Here is a 22,993-nt window from a genome sequence, read left to right as displayed (position 1 = left end):
ATATCAATTCGATATTGTAGATATAATCAGTTCCCATATACTTTAGTGAAATAGTGAGTTTTGAGTGCCTTTTTGAAAATTGCCAATGTTTGACAGTCCTTTATACAAGAGGGAAGCGCGTTCCACAACCTTGCAGCTGCTGACTGAAAGCGCTTATCACCATATCTTACTGACTTTTGGCACAACAGGTGTTATAGAGTTGTTTTGGGATCTTAAGTCCCTGGATGGCGCGTATATTTCAATAATGTTTACTACATATTTTAGTGCTTGGTCATTGAGTGCTTTATAAGTATGTGTAAGAATCTTGTACTCTATCCTGTACTGCACTGGAAGCCAATGTAGTCCACATGAGTAATGTGGTCATATCTAGGTGTTCTGGAAATGATTCGAGCTGCCGTATTTTGCACAAACTATAGTTTGTTGATTGAAAGTTTTGGTATTCCATATAGATGAGCATTGCAATAATCCAAACGTGAGTGACAAGAGAGTTAACAAGAGATCTGGTTTCATTCGATGATAGGTATTGTCTCATATGACCGATTTTCCGTAACTGTGCAAATGCATTTTTACATACATGTTCACATGTTTTTCCATTTTCATGTTCGAGTCCAGAAAAGCACCGAGGTTTCTAACGCTAGACGATTGCTTGATTTTAGAATCGTCCATAGACACAGATATATCAGCAACTGACCGAGCATTGTTTTCAGATGAAAATATTATTACTTCTGTTTTGTCAGCATTAAGTTTAAGCATGTTGTTATTCATCCAATTTACTATATATTTTAGGCAGCTTCCAACACGATGAATGGTCTCTTCTCTAGAAATTAGGCCACAGGCTTAAAAGATAAGCACAACTGTGAATCGTCCGCATAGAACTGATTGTCCAATCCGTGCTTATGCAGATATCTCCAACAGGTTTTGTGTACATAGTGTAGTTTTTAGGTCCCAGGACAGAGTCCTGGTGTACACTGTAATTCATGAGCACTGGTTGTGATAGTTCGCCGTCTATGCATATTGTCTGATAGCGGTTGCTGAGATATGATGTCATCCATGCGAGGGGTTTGCCTGTGAAACCGAAGTGACGTTCTAAGCGATGGATCAGCGTTCCGTGGTCGGTGGTATCAAATGCTGCAGAGAGATCAAACATCACAAAAATTGTAACATTGTTCTTATCCAACGATTAGAGAATGTCGTTATGTACTTTTAGAACAGCGGTTCTTAAGAGTGGAACTTTCTATAGGCATATCGATTGACTTCATGAAGGTCATTGTTTTTTTTAGATGATTTCCATTCGAACTTCTACAACTTTTTTAAGATCTTGGACAGAAATGGTAGATTGGACACTGGCCTATAGTTTTTCAATACATTAGCATCTAGGTTTTTTTAAGAAGAGGTCTAATTCGCGAACTTTTGAATGATTTTGGCACATAAGCAGCGTCAAGAGATGCATTTGTATTTTTTGTTATCACAGATGTAAGTTCTTCGAGACATTCTTTTAATTACCATGTCGGAATGGGATCTAGCTCATAAGATTTGTTTGCTGACTTTTTAATTATTGCCTTCGCTTCGTCTTCGAAGTTTGAGCAAATTCTTCAAAATTGACACCCGCATGGTCGGTTTTTATAAAAAAAAATCTCTTTCTTAAACAATGAGAGAATCAGATGTTGAAAATGTTATTTCCAGATAAAGTAATAATTGATGTGTTTAAGAAAATAAATGAATTTACTTACGCTTGAATATTTATAAATATGACCTATAGTACAGTTTACATTATGTATACCATATATAGCAAAAGGAGTTCCTGATGGTTGTGTCTTATAATAACTTTTTTTTCATTTTACACTTATTCCAAAAATACATTTTCATATTTGTATTATCTTAAACAATTTCTTCTGTTTGTACATAGTTTGATATCTATTTATATATGGTTTAATTTACTTCATTCGCTCATTGTGAAATATTAAACATTTAATTACAAATGAAACTCGTCACCTAGTTTGTTGGGTATTTGACATTTCCTTTCAGTGACTGGTGTTTTGTTCCAATTTCCTACTTCTATTGTCTGTAGTTTACTTGATCTAAACTTTATGAGTGGATACTGTAACGAATGATGTTAAAAAAAAGCATTTATGAATTTGACCTTTGCTTATATTTTTAATTTGTAAATACCATGTTGTTAAAATCAAATATTTTAACCCACGCATTAACTGTAAATTTGAGCCATTTAGCATTTGTTATTAAACTGTTGATTATCCCAGGAATATATAAGTCAATATTTTGTTAGTATTTTCTACAGGAAGCGTTTTTTTTATATATATCTTTTAAATTCACCCAGGAGGAACAATTAAATGCTTCTTTTAATTTTCATTGGAAAACTCATTCCATATTTGGACTCCATAGGGTGGCGGGACTGGTTACTTTTTCCACCTTGGTTTGCCTATGATAATGACGAAAACATGTGTTTCATATAACAATAGTTAAATACTTTCATTCATGATAAATAAGATAATTAACAAATATCGATTAATTCCTATATGTGGCCATCTTTATGAAAACGGAATTATAAAGAGCTTCAGATAACCGTAATAATTAAAAAAAAGTAAATCAGTTGTAAACTACACATATGGCATATAACTATTAAACTAAACATATATAACGAAACTAACACATGAAAATATTGGCTATACACATTAGATCATATATATTTAGCAGCATACATGTTAACTGATCTCATAAAAAGGCATTGTGTACAAAGATACAATGTTTTCGTGTCTTGGTTGTTAGACGTAACTAATTGTTGCTAAACTTTTGCATATTTGGTCTCCTTCTATAAATTAAAGATATCTACCTGGTATATCAGAAAAAAGATAACATTCTAAAACAAAATGGTATGCGTCTTCTAAAACAAAGCATTCCTTTCAAATTCTCTGATTGATAATAAAAGGTCTAGTGTAAGATTTCGCCAATGTTCCAATTTCGACTTTAAGTCTATGTGCAGATAAACGTAACCATCAACTTAACGTCCTCCGGTCTTCAGCATATGCTTGATATCGTACAAGACTATGCAGTTCTTCGCAAATTTGAAATCAATACTACAAAATCTTGTTGCTTGTCGTTCTCCACAAAACGCTTGTCAGTTCCACTAATAGTAACATTTGCCGGACAATCGCTTAGTTACGTCGAATCGTCCACTCATTTAGGGATATTAGTTAACTCTAAGTATGGGATGCGGTCTACAACACGTATTGAAGAACGGTGCCTAAAGGGCAAAAACTCATTCCATGCCATGAAAGGTTATGGACTACATGGCGAAGGTCTTAGTCCATTAACTGCCACTAGCATATATAAAAAAGTCATTATTCCAACTATTTTGTATTGAAGCGAATTGTGGAATAACCTCAAGTCATCGGATCTCGGTATCATCAATAGGACTCAACATTATGTTGTTAAAATGATTCAAGGCTTTAATAAATACACTCGTTCCGACATGTGTGAGTCAATGGTGGGACTATATCGTCTTATATAGTCGAGATCCGCAAATTATATTTTCTGCAAAAGATAATGACGTTGCCTTCCGATAGTTTAACGCGACAACTGTTTATAAGGAAATATATAACATTTCTTAATCGCCGAACAAGTTATCCAATGCTTGGCTAACCAATACCGCTTACAATATAGCCTTAACGATTTCATATTGCATAATGTAGCGCGTTCGAAGTCGAGCTCGAAAAGCTCTATTCATAAAACCGTGAAACAGACAGAACTTACTTTATGGCGCGAAAAACTTATTAAGGACAGGGATTTTTTACTATTAAAAAATCTCCATAAACAAATTGAGCCATGTGTTGTGTGGCAGTCCGCAAATAATCGCTCGGACTTAAAACTTGAGCACTTTATTGCTAACTTGTGGCTAGACAAGCCCTCTTTACTCCACTCCGTCTGCTTAATTTGCAAACGCGTGTTCTTTAACAAAACCGAGCATATCGTGTTTGCTTGTCCGTGTACAGCAGCTGTACGCAATAGTTTTTATTGTGATATAAATATGGTATTATCGGATCCGACTTAGCTAAAAAAGATTCGACAATTTTCAGAGATTTTGTTTTAGGGAGCAAGTACATACAAAATGAAGACTGTAATCAATTGCTGTTATGCAAGCTCAGTTTTCGTTATGTACAAGATTCGTTCAATGTATACAATACTTTCGATAGTGTTTAAATAATACTGATACAGTGGCATTTGCGCATATATTGCGCAAGATGATTATGTCTATATTGTATGATCATACAATGGCTGTTTGTTCGTCATAAATATTGTGTTTGACTTGAACCCATTGTATACATGTATGTATTACTCTCATGCTACTTCATGCATGAAATAACTTTTTCTACTGACATATTTAAACATGCTCATATATATTACATTGTGTTCTAATCTCCCTTGCGGAGGATATATTGAAATAAATGAATGAATGAATGAATGAATGAATGAATGAATGAATGAATGAATGAATGAATGAATGAATGAATGAATGAATGAATGACTGAATGAATGAATAGGGAAAAATATTTTAAAGTTTAATTGGATTCATTGTTTTATTGAATAAGTATATTTATAAGTATTTTACACACCACTTCGGGCCATATGGCATTATAAGGACCGTCCAGTCAGCCCCCGAAGGTGAATGAACGCCTCGGTCCATATGCACTTTCGGTGGCTAACTGGCCGGTCCTTATAATGTCATATGACCCCCAATGGTGTGTAATATTGTAATATTTCTTAAATAGTGAATTACATTTATATAGGGCATCGTGTAATATTCTGCACTATTGCCCTCCTTTCGGCCTCGGGACATTAGTTCAGAAGTCATATTTCCACCACGAGACAACAGTTTTGACTTTGACACAATCCCATTCAACAACTAAATACTGTTAACCAATCAATATACTAGTATGCAATTAAGTCCTTGTTTTAGGTGTATGTATAGGATATATTACTAGATACATTTCCTACATATCCTGTAGTAATTTGACCGATTTGCACGCGAAATAACAGTGATTTCTAGTGTTTCACGACCCCAAACACCATATATGGGATATAAGTTCCATTTGTGTACTTCACATTAAACATCTTTTGACAAAAGTAATGTAAAATAAAATTGATTAAAAAAACTATTATTTATTCAATTAACTTACACAATCCCACGTGTACAAACAATGTGGTGAAAATGCAAACAATAAAAAGGAGAATGAGTAGGTCCAGCATGTTCATTATTTTATTTTATTTTTTTAAATCACAAAAAAACATCAGCTGCTTCAAAGCCTACAAATATATATATATATCAATCAGCCAAAGGTCTTTGAATCATTGTCATGCGTTACTGGCATGAAGAAATAAGCACTTAACACTGAATTGTCATCTCTGTATTGGTGTTACTTGCCCTTTACGGACGTTCTGAATTTTGTAAAAATGAATCCTTGAATTCCCAGATGATCTTGAAAAGGGAATAATATGTTTTCTAGGGATATTTTACTGCCGAAGACTTGAATGGATGCCATAAAAATGCGGGGGGGGGGGGGAATGCACAAGTAGGTCACCGAAGGTGTGCTAGTACAGATGTGAACATATGTGTTGCGGAACACTATATCGGACGTCTCCAACACATGGTTTAACATTGAGAAATATGTAAGGGTACCTGCAGACACTGTTAGTATAATTTCAGTCACCTATGTCTTGAATTGCGCTAATGATCATTATCAATGGTATTAAAACGCAGCGCATGTTTCTTGTGACCAGTTTTTCTGTATACTGTAAAATTACACATCGTACGGGAATTGCCAAGGAGCCGAAAAACACCAGCAGCCAATTTTTTAAAACTGGATTATTTATCCACTATTATATTTAGGCTTGTTTGCACATAAAAGCATTTTCATTGGTCCTCAGTCATTATTAGATAAATATTGACCAATCAATAAATAATTTGGCCAACTTTAACCAAAAGAAAAAAATAACCAGTGTTATACAATTGGCTGTAGGCCATGAAACCAAACATAACAACAACAAAATGCTATTAAAATAAAACGTTTTGATATTAAATATATATATATATATAAAAATACAAATTTGAAAGCAGAAAGTAGAGAAAAGAGAAGGTTAACAAAGAAAAATATGACTATTATTTCTTCAAGTTAAATACTTGAAGGGCTACGCTAATCTAATGAATACAACAAAAAATGTTGCAATGCTTATTTGAGCCAGTGTTCGAAATGAAGTCAAATGTATACATGTATGGATAATGACAGGTAGATATAGAATTATTGAAATACACAACACACTCAGCAATTTCAAATCATACCGAAAACATCGTGGTAAAGTGGATGAAGACTACATGTATATTTGAACTACATCTATTTTCAAGAATCACACAAACACCGTTCAAGGCCATTACTTAAAGCAAAATAAGAATTGAGTGTTATTTGTTGTTTCGTCTGTTAATATTCAAGAGCACGAGTGCTCGCCGAAAATGTTTGTTTAACGCAGATTACACTTAATATCATTTTGCAGAAATAGTGCTGTATTTTTCCTTTGGTTCGCAAGCGCATTGAACGTTGTTTTTTTGTATAATAGATACATAGTCAAAAATCTATATCGTATAAATACAGAGAAATACATGGCTTACAGAATTTGTTTTAAATGCCTTCCACAGTACAAAAGTTGTTTGAAGGACCAAAACTAAGAATGTTAAAAAACATGTGTAGCTGAAATATGAAGTTTACGAAAGATTTTATCGGATTTCCAATCAAAAAGCATTTACATTTTTTCCAGAAATGTCTTTATACAAAATGAAGATGTTTGTGTGTCAAAATTGTCATTACTACTTGATCAACAATGTCGTGAAGCTTTGTGGAGATTACAGCTATTTTAAGAAAGACCCTTGCATTTGTGAAACCAGAAAATGAATTTAATTCACTATTTCTTTTATTATTTTATTGGATATCTTTCTTATTTGAAAATATATAATAAAGAACCCACAAGACATTATTGGTTAGGAAGTCTGGGACATTTTGACACAAAAATAAAATTTAAAGTCGACAAACTTTTCCAAACCAACATGTGAATGTTTTTTTTATATATATAAAAATCTGATAAAATCTTCTTTTCGTAAAATTTGCTCAGGTCACTTGGTACTATCCCAAAACATGTCACAAAAAATGTATGTTTTACTCCTGAAAAAGATCGTTCCTCAAAACTAATTGAAACATGAACTTTTGAAATGTTTTCTTTTTGGGGGCCTTACCAACCCACTTTTGCACTGCTTAGGGCCCTTAAAATCGTTTTATTGAAGCCTAACATTAAAAAGAAACGTTGACACAATCGGATATCAACGAATGCTAAGTAAAAATACCGACAAAAAACATGACTGAACAAGAGTAACTTGCAAAATATGTATATAGTATATATTTAGACCGATTATGATAACTTCCTAACTACATAAATTAAAATCACTTGCGATTAACTATTTTAAGATCAAAACCATTTATAACTTATTCTTTAGCTTATCAAAACATAAACTACGTATGTTTGTAAAATTTTTATTTGTGATGTTTTACCGTTTCGCTTTCCTGTTATTTCGATCCATAACCCGCGGCCACTGTATGCGAAATGCCAATTTGCGAAAGAGTGACGGCGTGCAGTGAAATAACAATAATACTCAGTACTCGATGGCCCACCAATAATTGCCTTCATTAAACATGTTAGTAGCTTATTTATTTTGAAATACAGAATTACAGTGCAAAATTAGTGTTACATAATTTGTATTTGTTTTGGTTTTTATCTACCTAACATGATGTGCTTAAGGCTTATATACAGACATATATCTGGTATATTGAGGTACGTTTATGGGTTTATTTCACAGCTATCACCATCAAAACTGATTAAAACGGCTATATAGTAAAAAAAAACATGGCTATATTTCATCCAGATAATAAGTCGACATATTTGAACTAGGACACTGATCACGTGTGCGGTAAATTACTTGATTTATAATAATATTAATAATAATAATAATAATAATAATAATAATAATAATTATAATAATTTAAAGGAGAAGAAGAAGAAGAAGAAGAAGAAGAAGAAGAAGAAGAAGAAGAAGAAGAAGAAGAAGAAGAAGAAGAAGAAGGAAGAAGAAGAAGAAGAAGAAGAAAAAAAACTTGTTTAATACAACTTGAAGCATCATTTCATCAAATACAGACACCCATTTTTTTAACAACAAGTGATATGGAACATAATTAATAAAATGTAGATAAAGATAAGATTTATGAATAATGCCAATTTATGTACATTTCTGCCTCCTAAAGGTATTCCTTTTCATACTTGTATAATGCTACATGAAAAAGGAATCCCTGGTGTAATTTGTATTTGGCATCAAACCATAAGATGGCCACCGTTTCGGTCTTTATAATGTTATTCTAGTCACTCTTCGTTGTAGAATGTTTATTTCATTTACATTGGAACTATTGCCTTTGCCCGAAATGTCACAAAAGTCGAATAACAGAAGTATAAAATTATGCGTAATAGCACGTTTATTTCTTCAGAGGTGAAATAATAAATAACTTTCTTTTATATTGAAACTTTTGAGTTTACTTTCTTATAGCGAATGCCATCTGAGGTTATTTTAAGGAATGAATTGCGGGCTTGATGTCATTATCGGCGTATGAACGCAATCGGGCTGGTCAAAGTGTGTGGAGTCCGAAGCCCGCAATTCATTACTTATATTTACACCAATAGTTCATTATTTCATTCAAGAATTGTTAAAAAAAAACTTAATTTCATTTGAAAAAAAAAAACTTTCAGTAACCCATTCCTACACATTCTGTAAATAGAACGACCCAACTCTAACCGGAAGCATTTTTTTCAAATGACGTCATAATATCGCGCGAAAAGATCAACCACTTGAAATTACTTTTAAACGTAGAATTCAAACAGTAATGGCAACTACACATTAATTATTTTTTTAAAAAACACTTTCTTAAATGTTGATTTATACAGACAATAGCAAGATAAATATTTTTCATGTATATTGTTATGCAATGAATTGCGATCCGAACATATCCGAAGATGTTGCGTTCATCGATTGATGAAAGCAATTGCCGAAATGACGTTCATTTAAGGAATGGAAGTTGAGGTGTAAATATTATTAATATAAAGTAGCTTCTTGGCATTTACAATTTCTAATGAAGTTTCATTTTATGTAAAAAGCAGGTTGGATGCTCGTTTCGTTTTAAAGACAGTTCCAATGACCATGCATTTTGATTAAGCTGGATGTGCTGACATTGTCTTTACATTGCACCATTCTTACATGTCATTTAGTTCTTTTTAAAGCTTATGTTCAATTTCTTTTAAACTAGTTTCCGCCTCATGCATTGTCGAATCATCTGCTAACATAATATATTCTTTGCATCATTGCATAAAGCAATCTCATTGATACATATTATAAATATTAATAGCAATAGCCCCAGTATGGACCCTTGCGTAACACCAGAAGTAATAGTTAGTAATTCGGATTGTTTATTTCTGACTTTAACAATATATTTTCTGTTAGTTAAGTATGACATAAAAAAGCCAATGCATTGACTTTAGAATGGTACCAGGTACAGTTTCATTTTGTGCAAAGAAATTCGTGATCCAATAAATCAAATGGTTTCCTGAGATTGCGTTTAAACAGTTACATCATAACTGAAGCAATAACACCAACAACGATGACAACAACAGTTTTGACAACAATTGTATCTTAGAGGTGAGTGAAAGGCGTTTGATATTGTTTAAATATTATTTTCCAATAAGCATGCCATTACGTTTGTATAAACGTTTGAATCTTACGCATTAATAAGTAACATGGTCAAAGGTTTTGTCTGCCGAAGCCTTTGTCTTAAGTTACTCAATACTTTTGTTTTAATTCACACGGTTAGTTGAGCGCAAAGCATATTGTTCTTAATATAATGCTATGATAGAATTAAATGTCAAAAACTAACTACAGAAAGTAATATTTACTTGTATGTGAAAAAATGACGACTCAATGTGAAAAGGAATTTAATCTAAAACACTTCGGCTTGGGTCATAAAAAGCCCATCGTCTTCGTAACGTCAACGGTAAGTATGGAGTGTACGTTTTGCAGTGATATTTAACAAGTAAACAGTTTATAAGCGTATACTTTTGACTGTTATGAATATGAAACCAAAGGACAGTATCGTACAAGTGTGATTGGGCGCTGCAAAAAGGGGTCCGTGCTCATATAATGAGCGCTACAGGAATGGAGTCGTGCTCGTGTGATAAGTGCTGCAGGAATGGAGCCGAGCTTCAGGAAGGGAAACAATATCAAAGCCTTCTGTATTGCTCCGCTTCCATTTACTTCCCATAAAAGCATTAGATTACGGCGCAGCTTTTATGTACTATCAATTTCTATATAATAATATAAGACAATTTATAGAAGTTCATGCTTTCATTAATCCTATCTCATCTTCATATAAATAAGATATACCAATGTAAGCATTCATAATATTTTAATAATTTTTGATATGAATACCACCACGATTGCCATCATTTTACTAGCTCCAATTCATATTTCTTATGTGAGCAGTTCGGTCCAAAATGGTTTTACCCGATGTGGCTTGCTGTCCAACTCATTTATCACATGATCGTTCTCGGGATTGACGGGAATGCAGTGAGTGGACAGGACGGCGAGCCCTCCTTTCGTTACTTCCTGTACATACACAACTGGGCTTACATGCTGATTGTACTTTCCAACGTTATTGATCTCGGGGTCACAGTGTATGTCCACGTGCTGGCACGATATATTCTCGAGGAAAGAGAAAGTAGGTCGCTGTTCGTGTTAAAGTAAATGATTATTTCTCGGAATTACCCGGTTGTATAAGATAATGGACTGCATTTGTAGAATTATTTCGAGGGCCCGCTCACCAATCTTGGAAAGGGTATTTTAACCTTACTTGTTTTATTGTTTGACTGCTCGCTCTTTTTGATACCTTAAATGATTTGTATATAGCATTGAGTTACTGGCCTTTACAGGCAACAAAGGTGGCGCACAAATCGTAATGAGGAACAAGGTAGCAAAGATTAGCTTTAAGACCATGGGTATGTAAACACATCTTGATATTATTCCACATGCTTGGTTTGTTCATGTTTATTCAAGCTAAATGTCAATTCGTCTTAACGTTATAGAACTATTGTAAAATACCGATCTTTAGGCAGTTTTGTGACAGTTTTGCAAAATGTCCGTTTCCTGAAATTCGCCACCTTTTCTGTTTGATTAATACTGTTCAATACAATACAATATTTATTTGAAACTTTTTTCTTTACTGGTTATGGTATCGGTGTTGTATGTTGAAATAGTGAATATATCTATGAATAGTGTTGCTGTTGTTGTTGTTGTTGTCATGCGTATTATTGCCTTGTTGCAGGGGAGTACTACCAGGTTCGCTGGTACCTGAAGCTGACATGGGTCCTGTTTACGATGTCAACTGTTCTTGGAATGGCTGTATCTCTTCTATACTGGATATTATTTCTAGTTAGAACAAGTACGTCATTATGATACGTCTATCCTTAAATAAGAAATGTAAAATTGCTATATAATCTGAAGTCTAAAGACGCATTGATTCGTTTTTCGCTATGAATTTACTCAGATTAAGAAAGTTCATAGTGCTTCACTGACCTTGAAGGATCTTCCATGCAATTTGCCAAGATGGCTCATGACTCGTCGTGGGATACTCTCAATACACTTCTGCACTATGTTTCATTATATACAGTGGTCGATATCGACTAGGAAAATCTCGTAATAATGAATGTAAATGAGTTTTATTTGTTCCGCAATGAAATCATTGCGGTAATATGCACATACCCTGAACAAATATTCTGGCAAAAGCTAGAATTGGACCCGGTTCGCCAGTACCCAACACACTTTGTATCTGCTTCGAAGACAACCCCTCACCTATGGAGAAAACTGACAGTTATCTCCCCTGTCTCATGCATATTCATTAAAATGAGATTTTGTAAGTCAATTTCCCCATTATATTCATCATGGAGTATAACGGAATAAATTACCGTAGTAACCGACCATACATTTATGAAACCTAATACTTGTTTTGCCATTGTGAAGATAATCATTTCTGGATAGATACCGGAATGCTGTTTGGATATGAGTTGTTATGTCGATTTCTGCGTTCAAACAATATGCACCCTACAAGTTTGACCATATTATCAAGAAAAATGTTTTTCCAAATTATGTATACAGAACATGTTATATTTGAAGTAAATAACCATCTTTTTCGTGAACTACATATTTGTTTTGTTTGTTTTTTTCTCCTTTTTATTGCGCCGACTTGATGCTATGCATCAATTTTATTTTGTTTAATATTGTTTATAACTAGTAATACAATGTAACATGTGCATTTTATTTGAACGGATTTCTTGTATTGTCATATTTCATTGACATACACAAAACCAGAAACACAAAACTTGATCAGATATGCTTTATCTTCCTATCAATGTGTATTTCCATTCCAGGAACAGAATTTAAGGATGGCTTATTGGGAAAAGAAATTGGCGAAACAGGTTTGTCATCTTAATGAATATATTTTAGTATCTCTCCCGTTTAAAATTGCCGTAGTCTTCCGGGACCCTCCGGGCTATCTGGAAGTACTTTAATGTCATGGGTAGTTCGGGATAGTGACGGTCCGTGTAGCGACCGTGATTGCTTCAGGAATGTCCGTGGTGGCATCGTGTTGATCGTGATCCGGCATTTCGTGTTGAACGCGGATCACCTCGGGCAGTCCGTATTGGGTCCGAAACAGTCTGTAATTGATCCGGGATTGTCAGCGACGGTCCAGGATGTCACACGTTCTAACACCGTGATTGTCCGGGATGTTCAGTGCCATTCCGTGACGGTTTTTAGCACTGCCCCGTGGGTCCCATGTTACACCACGCTGGCTCCGTGTTGATCCGCGTTCATCTTTTTTGGTATTTGTTTGGTCTGGATTGTTCCGATGTTTTGTGACCGCCGAGTGACTGTTGACTCAAATTCACCCAGGACCAACCCGAACTACTCTTGATCCGGGGTTGTCTTTGCTGGTTCCGGCCTTGGTGTGACTGTAGTTTGCAATTGTAAGAGATTCAAGCTATTTTATTTCATTTTTTTAATCGACTTGTTTCAAACTTCTGATAAAACAGTATCCTAAAACTGAATATCTATTTAACTCAATAACATATTGTTTAACGGTGTTGTTGTTTTCAGAATGGGAATTTGGAACCGTGACCTACGCGCTTGTGAGCATTGTGATCATAGCACATTTATTCATCTCTGCAAAACCATTCCGACTCCTGCATTTCTACATGCCTTGGATCCCATTTCTTCTATATGTCATATTTACGCTGACGTATCAAACCATAACTGACGCGTACGTTTACAAAACACTTGACTGGAACGAAGTTTTCTATACAGGTGGCTTTAGTGCTGGATTGATTCTATTTTATTTACCACTCATCCACTTTCTCGTGTATTGTATCATTCTGATAAGGACAAAACTTGGAGAATGGTGTCAAATAAGGTATGCAGTTCGCAAATGGAAAAACACCAAAAAGGTCAGACCTGCCGTGACCTCTGCAGATACGCCCGGCCTAGATGACACGAAGCAAGATAAGGCACACAGTAAACGGAACTTGACCCAACCTTCCTCTCAGTTATCTGTTTCTATGCCAGACGAGACACGAAGTTCCGTAGTCACAGTACATAGTGTGCGTCAGGAGGAGTTGGTAACCAATGCTGTGCTAAGCAGAGAAACATCGACAACAACCATAGGGACCACAGGGACTCATTACTGAGCAAACAACCAATGATTGTCTACCATAATTTAAGAACATTGCTTTTGTTTTATCTTTGTGGCCTTTTGGTCTTGGTCACATCGAAGAATGAAATTTACAAGCTAGACTATAAAATTTACGAGATAGTTATGAAATTATCAAGAAAGGCTATGAAATAAGAAGGTCTTAATTATGTCAATATATCGTTATTGTTTCTGGAGTTCCATTTGAATTAAAATACCAAAGCAATATTACCATTGACGTATCGTTCTATTTCTTCCTTCTTTATAACAAAATTAAAATGTATATCATAAAGGTTGCTTATAATCCTGTCTGTTTATAACATTTTCGAAGACATGTAAACATAGCTGCGCTTGCTTGCTAATGAAGCACGAAAGCTCGCATAATATAAAAGCCATTTTTCCTGCCCAAGATTAATTTTGATTATAGTCAAAGCACCGAGAGTGCTGAATGTGGCAATGCCTTCATTCGATGAAGATAATATGTTATTGAAACTAAAAACCTCGAAACCATTGGTTCAAATGGCAACATCAGAATTTCAACTTTGCGGTAGCATGTAAACATTGACGGAGTAAGTCATGGACAGACTTGCCAACCGGGTTAGTATTCATACTTTGATAACTGTTCACAGCAGGCACGACATGGTTGGCTAACCATTCTTCAAGTATATGTAAACTAGAACAATATCTCTATATATGAGGAATGTTAAGCTAACATTTTGTACACATGAATACATATGAAATGATATTCTTTGAACATCATTATTCAGTAAGAATAACCAATGTGTAAATAACTAAATTTATAATATACCCATCATAAATCCACACGCAATACTGACAAGCAAAATACTGTAGTCGGTATTCCATTTCAGTGCAATACGGCTGTATTCCACTATTGTGACGTCACGTCATAACAAGTCATGTTGCGCGATGTTAATACTACGTCATAAAACAAAATAGTGCGTCGTTAAAATGGCATTTATTATGTAAACATACGGCTTTTATTTGATCTAACCAGTAATGTATATTATAAAAGAGCTATAGCATTGCGTTTTAATCCGGAATGTCCAAAATCTGCAAAAATCCACTCGAGTCGAATACAACCTCCCGCATCAAAACGCAGTTCTAAAAACCCGCCTTCACTAACGTCCGGAGATGACTTTGAGACTCAGACTCAGAAAAGTAAGATCTTAGTTTTGTATAAACGTTATTACAAACATGGTAAAACTTGCGGTATTAGTCACAAGTAATTTCTTCTAAAATCAGGTATACATATTTAATCAAAATTAGCTACATTATTGATATTTTTGAAACACTGATATTTAGTTTTCTGAGCCTAAATCTGAAAGTCAGATTCAAGTCGTTAGTGAATACCGACCCAGGTATAATAATATGTTATAGAACTATTTTAGATATATTGTAGTTTAGGTCAATTATGAAGCGATGAGAAACAGTAGAACATTACTGCTGTCTTGAATTAGATTTCAAAAAACGTATCATAATACTTTCAATACAATAAATGTACAGCCCAACGGTTACCATACATAAATTACGAAAAACGCCATGATTCCTGGGTGTAGTTTGCGTTGCGCAACATGGGCGATTAAACCGATGCATAGTTATCAGGGTAAAATACGTATGTTTCTCTGACCGTTCCAAGGCTAAACCATTAACGTGCATGGCAAGTTTCCTCGCTTGCCCATACAGTATGAACACACGAACACATCCGATAAATAGTTTTTTTTTACCAATGAAGGTTACCTTAGATTTTAGATAAGGTCAACTTGAATTACATCATGTTACACACAAAAGTTTATACTGCGTGCTGAAAAATTGAGGATACTGAGAATCGAGCTATAAATGTCTCGAGGGGAAACGCACCCTTCAAACAGAAACACATGTACTTAAGTCGTGAGTTCATATTAAAAAACCGGTTTCACTGCATTAATGTTACACATCATACTACCAAAGAAACATGACGTTGTATCTTTTTGACCGAGATAATGGAAGCCATTGTCGTTATCTTTATACTTTAAGAAAGTCATGACTATTAGTACTAGAGTCAAGTGATGACGCATGAGAATGAAAGCCTAAGCACGAACATAACTTTTGACAAAGACTTTAACCTACTTTAAAACTGATGACCGTCTCTGGAGTTTTCAAAGTCTCAACAATTTTAACAGTTTATTTGACGAGGGCAATTGTGCACTAGTACGTAGTGGTGCGCCAAATATCGACCACTTCTGCCATTTCTACACTTCACTTACGTCATGTATCTCACTATCCTCTGCAGCTTGATTGAATGTCCGTAAGCAAATTTGAGTAATCAAAGTAGTATCAGGAATGATTATAATGTAAAACATGAAATTAAAAAAGTTCTCCTAGCCAGGCATTCTGAAGCTGAAAATGACAACTGTCTTGTGATTGTTTGATTTTAAGAAAACACCAACAAAAAGGACAATGCATGACATATTCAAGTATCATTTATAAAAAGGTAAATTTAATCGATTAACAATCATACAACAACAGTCAAACAAGTCTGCAAAATATGACAAATTCAATACTACTTCCGGACCGCGTGAATTTTATACAAGGTAAAATGAATTTATTCAGCAGTAAGGCCGCTTATAAACTGATTTCATACATCAAATGGATTCCATTACAAATTATCGTGAGAAGCATAGAAAATATGACATTGAAATGGTCTATTTCCCTCTATGTTATGTAAATGTATTGTTGCTTATCGCCAATAAAATTATGTCGAACAGTGATTATCTCTTGCATGTTCTAAGGTCAAAGTTACCATGTGTCGTTGGTCACATCATGTCAAAACTGGCCTTAAATATTCTGACCTAAATTGAACGTATTAAACCATTCACTATATAAGACACCATATTTCGCTTGCCAAGCACAAACACATCAGGATTTAAACTGAAGTCATGTTAAGATTTGTAACGTGCCTTTGCGTGTTGGGTAAGCTTTTGACTAAACCTATTGGACAACTAGTGTTCGGACCTATCGCACAGTTTTATATCCTTTTTCATTTTTATTCATTTGTACCTCATATGTTTGTATATAGATATATGTATGTTTTTGTAAAAAGGTATCCATGTTAGTATGAAAATAATATTTATTGGGTTCAAACGAACTTGACGCAAATGGATCAATTCAGAGTTATTATCTTTGTTCTGTACCGAATGGACCAGAACATGATAATATTTTTGTTGTGTCCAAATTATGCTGATAGGACCCGTGCTGCCACTTGGACCGCATATCGACCATCCAATTTAAAGCCACCGACCAATATTTTTTCCAAGTTTCTAAACGCATCAAATGCTCGCCCATCGATACTGTAGGAATAAAAAATATCTTCTGTATTAACATTGTCAAACAAACTTTTCCTAAATGTCTAAGGCAGTTTTAATATACCATTTTTATTGACTATATGGTAAAATTTACGGTTTGTCTAGAAATAATTTATATATTTAAGATAGGTTATTCTTTGTTCTAAATATCCAATCCATTTGTTTTCATTGTTATAATAAAAGAAAAATTATATATATTTATTTATTGACAAGAAATGCAACATGCGTATGGAAATAATCGTCATTAGATTAAGTGTTAGAGGATAATTGTTTGTTTCGGTGTAAGAAAGAAATATAATCACAGAGTGAGTACCTAAGTGATAATTAATCGTAGTGATGTTAATTATTAATATAATTATTTAAAATAGAATATTTTGATAGGCGCCTTGCATTGGGTCTATACTGGAGATGATGCTAAGTAAACCTTATTGCTTGTATATAGCTGTCGAAAACTTTTTAAATTGTGCAAATTGGAAACCTTACTTCGTTGAACTGCGGCTTTTCAGAAATCTTCTTTTTTCACAGGCCTTTCGCTCGCCGCACACACAACAACAACAACACAGAGGCCATGTCAAGCGAGAGATGACTGCAAATATCTGACTTGTGACGGCAACAATGGTCAAGATCACACCTGCACAGATGGAGTATGTCAGTGCATGCATGTTAGGCGTTACGGTGAGTTCTATCAGCCATCGGTGCGCACGTTCATGAAAAGTGCAGACAAAGCTTAACCTTCTGGGCCCAATTTATCAAAACTTCTTAAGTCCCTTATAACAGGATTAAGCTAATCTCACTATTTTTGTTGTTCTATAAAATGTTTTATAATTACTTCTTGGGGAATTTTTAGAAATTATGAAGGAATAATCTGTAAGATTATCAGAATACACCATTCTTCATTTATCAAAATCTATTTTCAGTATGTATTTTGGCTAATTGAAATAAGCGACTTAAGCCTGTTAGGCTTAAGAAGTTTCGAGAAATTGGGACCTGTATTGTTGCTTCATGTATGTGTGGATTAATGGGGTGTACTGATTTATTTTGATGTCAACACCTTTTATGCATATATATTATATCATTTAAAACATGTTGACATTGGTCGCAAATAATCTGATTTAAATTAGAGACTTATAAATTGAATAACATCAATGGTTGGCTTAACTACTACTATGATAAATAAATGGTATTTACTCAACACGACAGCTCGCGCTGGAGAAGCCTGCAAGGTCGACGTAGATTGCAACAGCACGGTTTGTCACCATGGTGCCCCGCACTGTGAGATCCACGACCCGAACGCCGAGCACGGACACTGCAACTGTCATGCCGCCAGTAAGAACTCTACACATTTTCTTAACTAAAATATCCACATTAATAACATACTGTAATAAAATATAGGTATCAACCATTCACAGTGCTGAAAACCAGCTGAATTGTCTTTAATCAAATGTTTAAATGTAATACATACTGATATAAAATATCGATATCATAAATTCCCAGTGTTAAACACCATGTAAATTTGTATTCTAAGAGCGCGCTGGAGAAGCCTGCAAGGTCGACGTAGATTGCAACAGCACGGTTTGTCACCATGGTGCCCCGCACTGTGAGATCCACGACCCGAACGCTGAGCATGGACACTGTAACTGTCATGTCGCCAGTAAGAACTCTACACATTTTCTTGACTTAAATATTCACTTTAATTACATACTGATATAAAATGTAGATATCAACCACACACAGTGCCAAACAACAGCTACATTTTCTTTAATGGAATGTTTAAACTTTGTACATATTGTAATGTGATAAAGATCTCAAAAATTCATAGTGCTAAACACCAGTGATATGTTTTTGAATCAAATGATTAAACAAATTACAAACGGATATAAATTATAGAAATCAACCATTCACAGTGCTAAACATCAGCTAACTTTTCTTCACTGAAATGTTTAAATATAGAACATACTGAAATATGATAAAGATATAAAAAAATCACAGCGCTAAACACCATTTATGTTTTTTTTTATTCTAAGAGCGCGCTGGAGAAGCCTGCAAGGTCGACGTAGATTGCAACAGCACGGTTTGTCACCATGGTGCCCCTCACTGTGAGATTCACGACCCGAACGCCGAGCATGGACACTGCAACTGTCATGCCGCCAGTAAGAACTCTACACATTTTCTTAACTAAAATATCCACATTAATAACATACTGTAATAAAATATAGGTATCAACCATTCACAGTGCTGAAAACCAGCTGAATTGTCTTTAATCAAATGTTAAAATGTAATACATACTGATATAAGATATCGATATCATAAATTCCCAGTGTTAAACACCATGTAAATTTGTATTCTAAGAGCGCGCTGGAGAAGCCTGCAAGGTCGACGTAGATTGCAACAGCACGGTTTGTCACCATGGTGCCCCGCACTGTGAGATCCACGACCCGAACGCTGAGCATGGACACTGTAACTGCCATGTCGCCAGTAAGAACTCTACACATTTTCTTGACTTAAATATTCACTTTAATTACATACTGATATAAAATGTAGATATCAACCACCCACAGTGCCAAACAACAGCTACATTTTCTTTAATGGAATGTTTAAACTTTGTACATATTGTAATGTGATAAAGATCTCAAAATTTCATAGTGCTAAACACCAGTGATATGTTTTTGAATCAAATGATTAAACAAATTACAAACGGATATAAATTATAGAAAACAACCATTCACAGTGCTAAACATCAGCTAACTTTTCTTCACTGAAATGTTTAAATATAGAACATACTGAAATATGATAAAGATATAAAAAAATCACAGCGCTAAACACCATTTATGTTTTTTTTATTCTAAGAGCGCGCTGGAGAAGCCTGCAAGGTCGACGTAGATTGCAACAGCACGGTTTGTCACCATGGTGCCCCGCACTGTGAGATCCACGACCCCATGGCCGAGCACGGACACTGCAACTGTCATGCCGCCAGTAAGAACTCTACACATTTTCTTAACTAAAATATCCACATTAATAACATACTGTAATAAAATATAGGTATCAACCATTCACAGTGCTGAAAACCAGCTGAATTGTCTTTACTCAAATGATTAAATGTAATGCATACTGATATAAGATATTGATATCATAAATTCCCAGTGTTAAACACCATGTAAATTTGTATTCTAAGAGCGCGCTGGAGAAGCCTGCAAGGTCGACGTAGATTGCAACAGCACGGTTTGTCACCATGGTGCCCCGCACTGTGAGATCCACGACCCGAACGCTGAGCATGGACACTGTAACTGTCATGTCGCCAGTAAGAACTCTACACATTTTCTTGACTTTAATATTCACTTTAATTACATACTGATATAAAATGTAGATATCAACCACCCACAGTGCCAAACAACAGCTACATTTTCTTTAATGGAATGTTTAAACTTTGTACATATTGTAATGTGATAAAGATCTCAAAAATTCATAGTGCTGAACACCAGTGATATGTTTTTGAATCAAATGATTAAACAAATTACAAACGGATATAAATTATAGAAATCAACCATTCACAGTGCTAAACATCAGCTAACTTTTCTTCACTGAAATGTTTAAATATAGAACATACTGAAATATGATAAAGATATAAAAAAAATCACAGCGCTAAACACCATTTATTTTGTGTTTTTTTATTCTAAGAGCGCGCTGGAGAAGCCTGCAAGGTCGACGTAGATTGCAACAGCACGGTTTGTCACCATGGTGCCCCGCACTGTGAGATCCACGACCCGAACGCTGAGCATGGACACTGCAACTGTCATGTCGCTAGTAAGAACTCTACACATTTTCTTAACTCAAATATTCACACTAAGTACATACTGTTTCTTAATCCAAACAGTCACATAATTACAAAACGCACTGATATACAACATGGATAACAGACATCCACATTGCTAAACATAATTTAACCAGTAAGAATTCGACAAATTTTCTTCAGTCAAACGATCACATATAGTACGTAGTGATATAAATTTATCATATTTCGTAATACCATGCAGAAAACGTACAGTGAGCATCATTTTTTTCCCCTCAGAACAGAAGATGACAAAGAAAATGACGATGACAATAACAACAACTATGACGATGATAATAAATAACTATGACAATGACGATTACTATGACGATGAATATAACTATTACGATGACACTGACTATGACTATAACTATGACTATGACCATGACGATGCCACTGGCAATAATTGTGATTATCACAATGACTTTAACTAGAAATATGACAATGACAGTTAGTATAACGATGACAATATTTTTTATTCCACTGGCATAATTATATAGGTGACAAAATAATAAATTTAAACAGTTATCGTATGTAAATGGCACATTGGAATTGGAATGTGTCATTTAATAGTTCGAATTCTTTATTCAGAACGCGCAGGCGAGGCATGCACAAGTGACCTGGATTGCGCCGGCAACACGTGTAACCATGGTTCCCCACACTGCGAAATCCACGACCCAGCCTTGGCGCATGGACACTGTAACTGTCACACAGTTTAAAAGTATTAGTTGAACTATGTGTTTATCGTATGTTATTAAAGTGGGAATACACCCGTTTTTATAATGATTCGTTTTCATAACATAGAAACTTGAAGACGTTACTTGGACAAATGAACTGTATAAATTGATTGGATTAATGATATATCCGGAAACAATGCATCAATTTGTATAACAAAATGAAAACCATGATCATGGTTTGAACAGTACATGTATATAGCTTTCACCGACCCTTAGTAATATTTCGTTGTCTGTCAGTCGGCAATCGTAATATATAGATTACATTACTCATATAAAAAAACGTTAAACGTGTTTGATTAAACGCCTTTTTCTATATATTATATTCAATGGCGTTGTACAATACATACACTTATATATCTAACATAAAATTTGAACATATGTTGATATAAAAACAATATAAAGCAGTTAAACAACATGTTATAAAAACTTGCAACATTCATTAGATTAAAGGTTACTGAAATAGTAATATATGTACATTAAGTAAAATTATAATTGATCAAAGCAAACGATAAAAACTGTAAAAAAATCTAAGACGCTTAAAAATCAAATATAAAATCGGACATTTCTTATCCGAGCCTGTTTCAAAACATATTGACTTTGTTCAGAATAAATCTGAATTTGCTAGGCTTTGCTAGGCTTTGCTAGACCTTGTTCGACGTAACTTGAATTTGATATTGTAGCATGCAAGTATGCCAAATTTTCGTTCCAATAAGGTCAATTATTCAACAAAGACATCCTTTTGTATTTTGTATTAGAATATTACTTCTGAGTGTTAATATATTGACTTTGTTCAGAATAAATCGGACTTTGTTCAGAATATATCTGACTTTGCTAGGCTTTGCTAGACTTTGCTTCGGCTCGACATAGCTTGAGTAAGATATTGTAGCATGCATGTATGCATAGTTTTTGTTCCAATAAGAACAATTATCCAACTAAGACATCTTTTTTAACATTTAAATCTTACTTATGAGTGTTAATTCATTGACTAGGTTCAAAATATCTCTGACTTTGCTAGGCTTTGCTTGACTTTGCTAGGCTTTGCTTGACTTTGCTAGGCTTTGCTAGGCTTTGATTAGAAATTGTATCGTGAAAGTATACGGTATTTTATTTCTCATAAAGTCATTTATTCAACAAAGACATCTTTTTGTATTTTAATATTACTTATGCGTGTTAAGTCAT

General features: G+C 34.5%; 1 protein-coding gene across 1 annotated transcript; it reads left to right on the top strand.

Annotated features, from left to right (window-relative positions):
* Window positions 1-10,008: 10,008 nt before the first annotated feature.
* On the top strand, window positions 10,009-21,860 carry LOC128217948 (scavenger receptor class F member 2-like). Its single transcript, XM_052925421.1, has 14 exons — window positions 10,009-10,145; window positions 10,634-10,868; window positions 11,080-11,145; window positions 11,472-11,588; window positions 12,574-12,621; window positions 17,777-17,926; window positions 18,452-18,577; window positions 18,777-18,902; window positions 19,276-19,401; window positions 19,601-19,726; window positions 20,099-20,224; window positions 20,424-20,549; window positions 20,927-21,052; window positions 21,669-21,860. Exons 1-14 carry the CDS (start codon window positions 10,062-10,064, stop codon window positions 21,794-21,796), a joined length of 1,710 nt encoding a protein of 569 aa, XP_052781381.1. The 5' UTR covers window positions 10,009-10,061; the 3' UTR covers window positions 21,797-21,860.
* The last annotated feature ends 1,133 nt before the right edge of the window (window positions 21,861-22,993 follow it).

Source organism: Mya arenaria, chromosome 14 (assembly GCF_026914265.1).
Source record: "Mya arenaria isolate MELC-2E11 chromosome 14, ASM2691426v1".
Classification (NCBI taxonomy): Eukaryota; Metazoa; Mollusca; class Bivalvia; order Myida; family Myidae; genus Mya; species Mya arenaria.
The sequence above is the reverse complement of the archived record's forward strand: the minus strand, read 5'-3'. Positions and strand labels throughout refer to the sequence as shown.

Coding starts and splice junctions, on each gene's coding strand:
- LOC128217948 (XM_052925421.1), top strand. CDS start 10,062: ATGACGACTCAATGTGAAAAGGAATTTAATCTAAAACACTTCGGCTTG. Junction 11,589..12,573: donor ATTATTTCTAGTTAGAACAA/GTACGTCATTAT, acceptor TTTCCATTCCAG/GAACAGAATTTAAGGATGGC. Junction 18,578..18,776: donor CTGCAACTGTCATGCCGCCA/GTAAGAACTCTA, acceptor TTGTATTCTAAG/AGCGCGCTGGAGAAGCCTGC.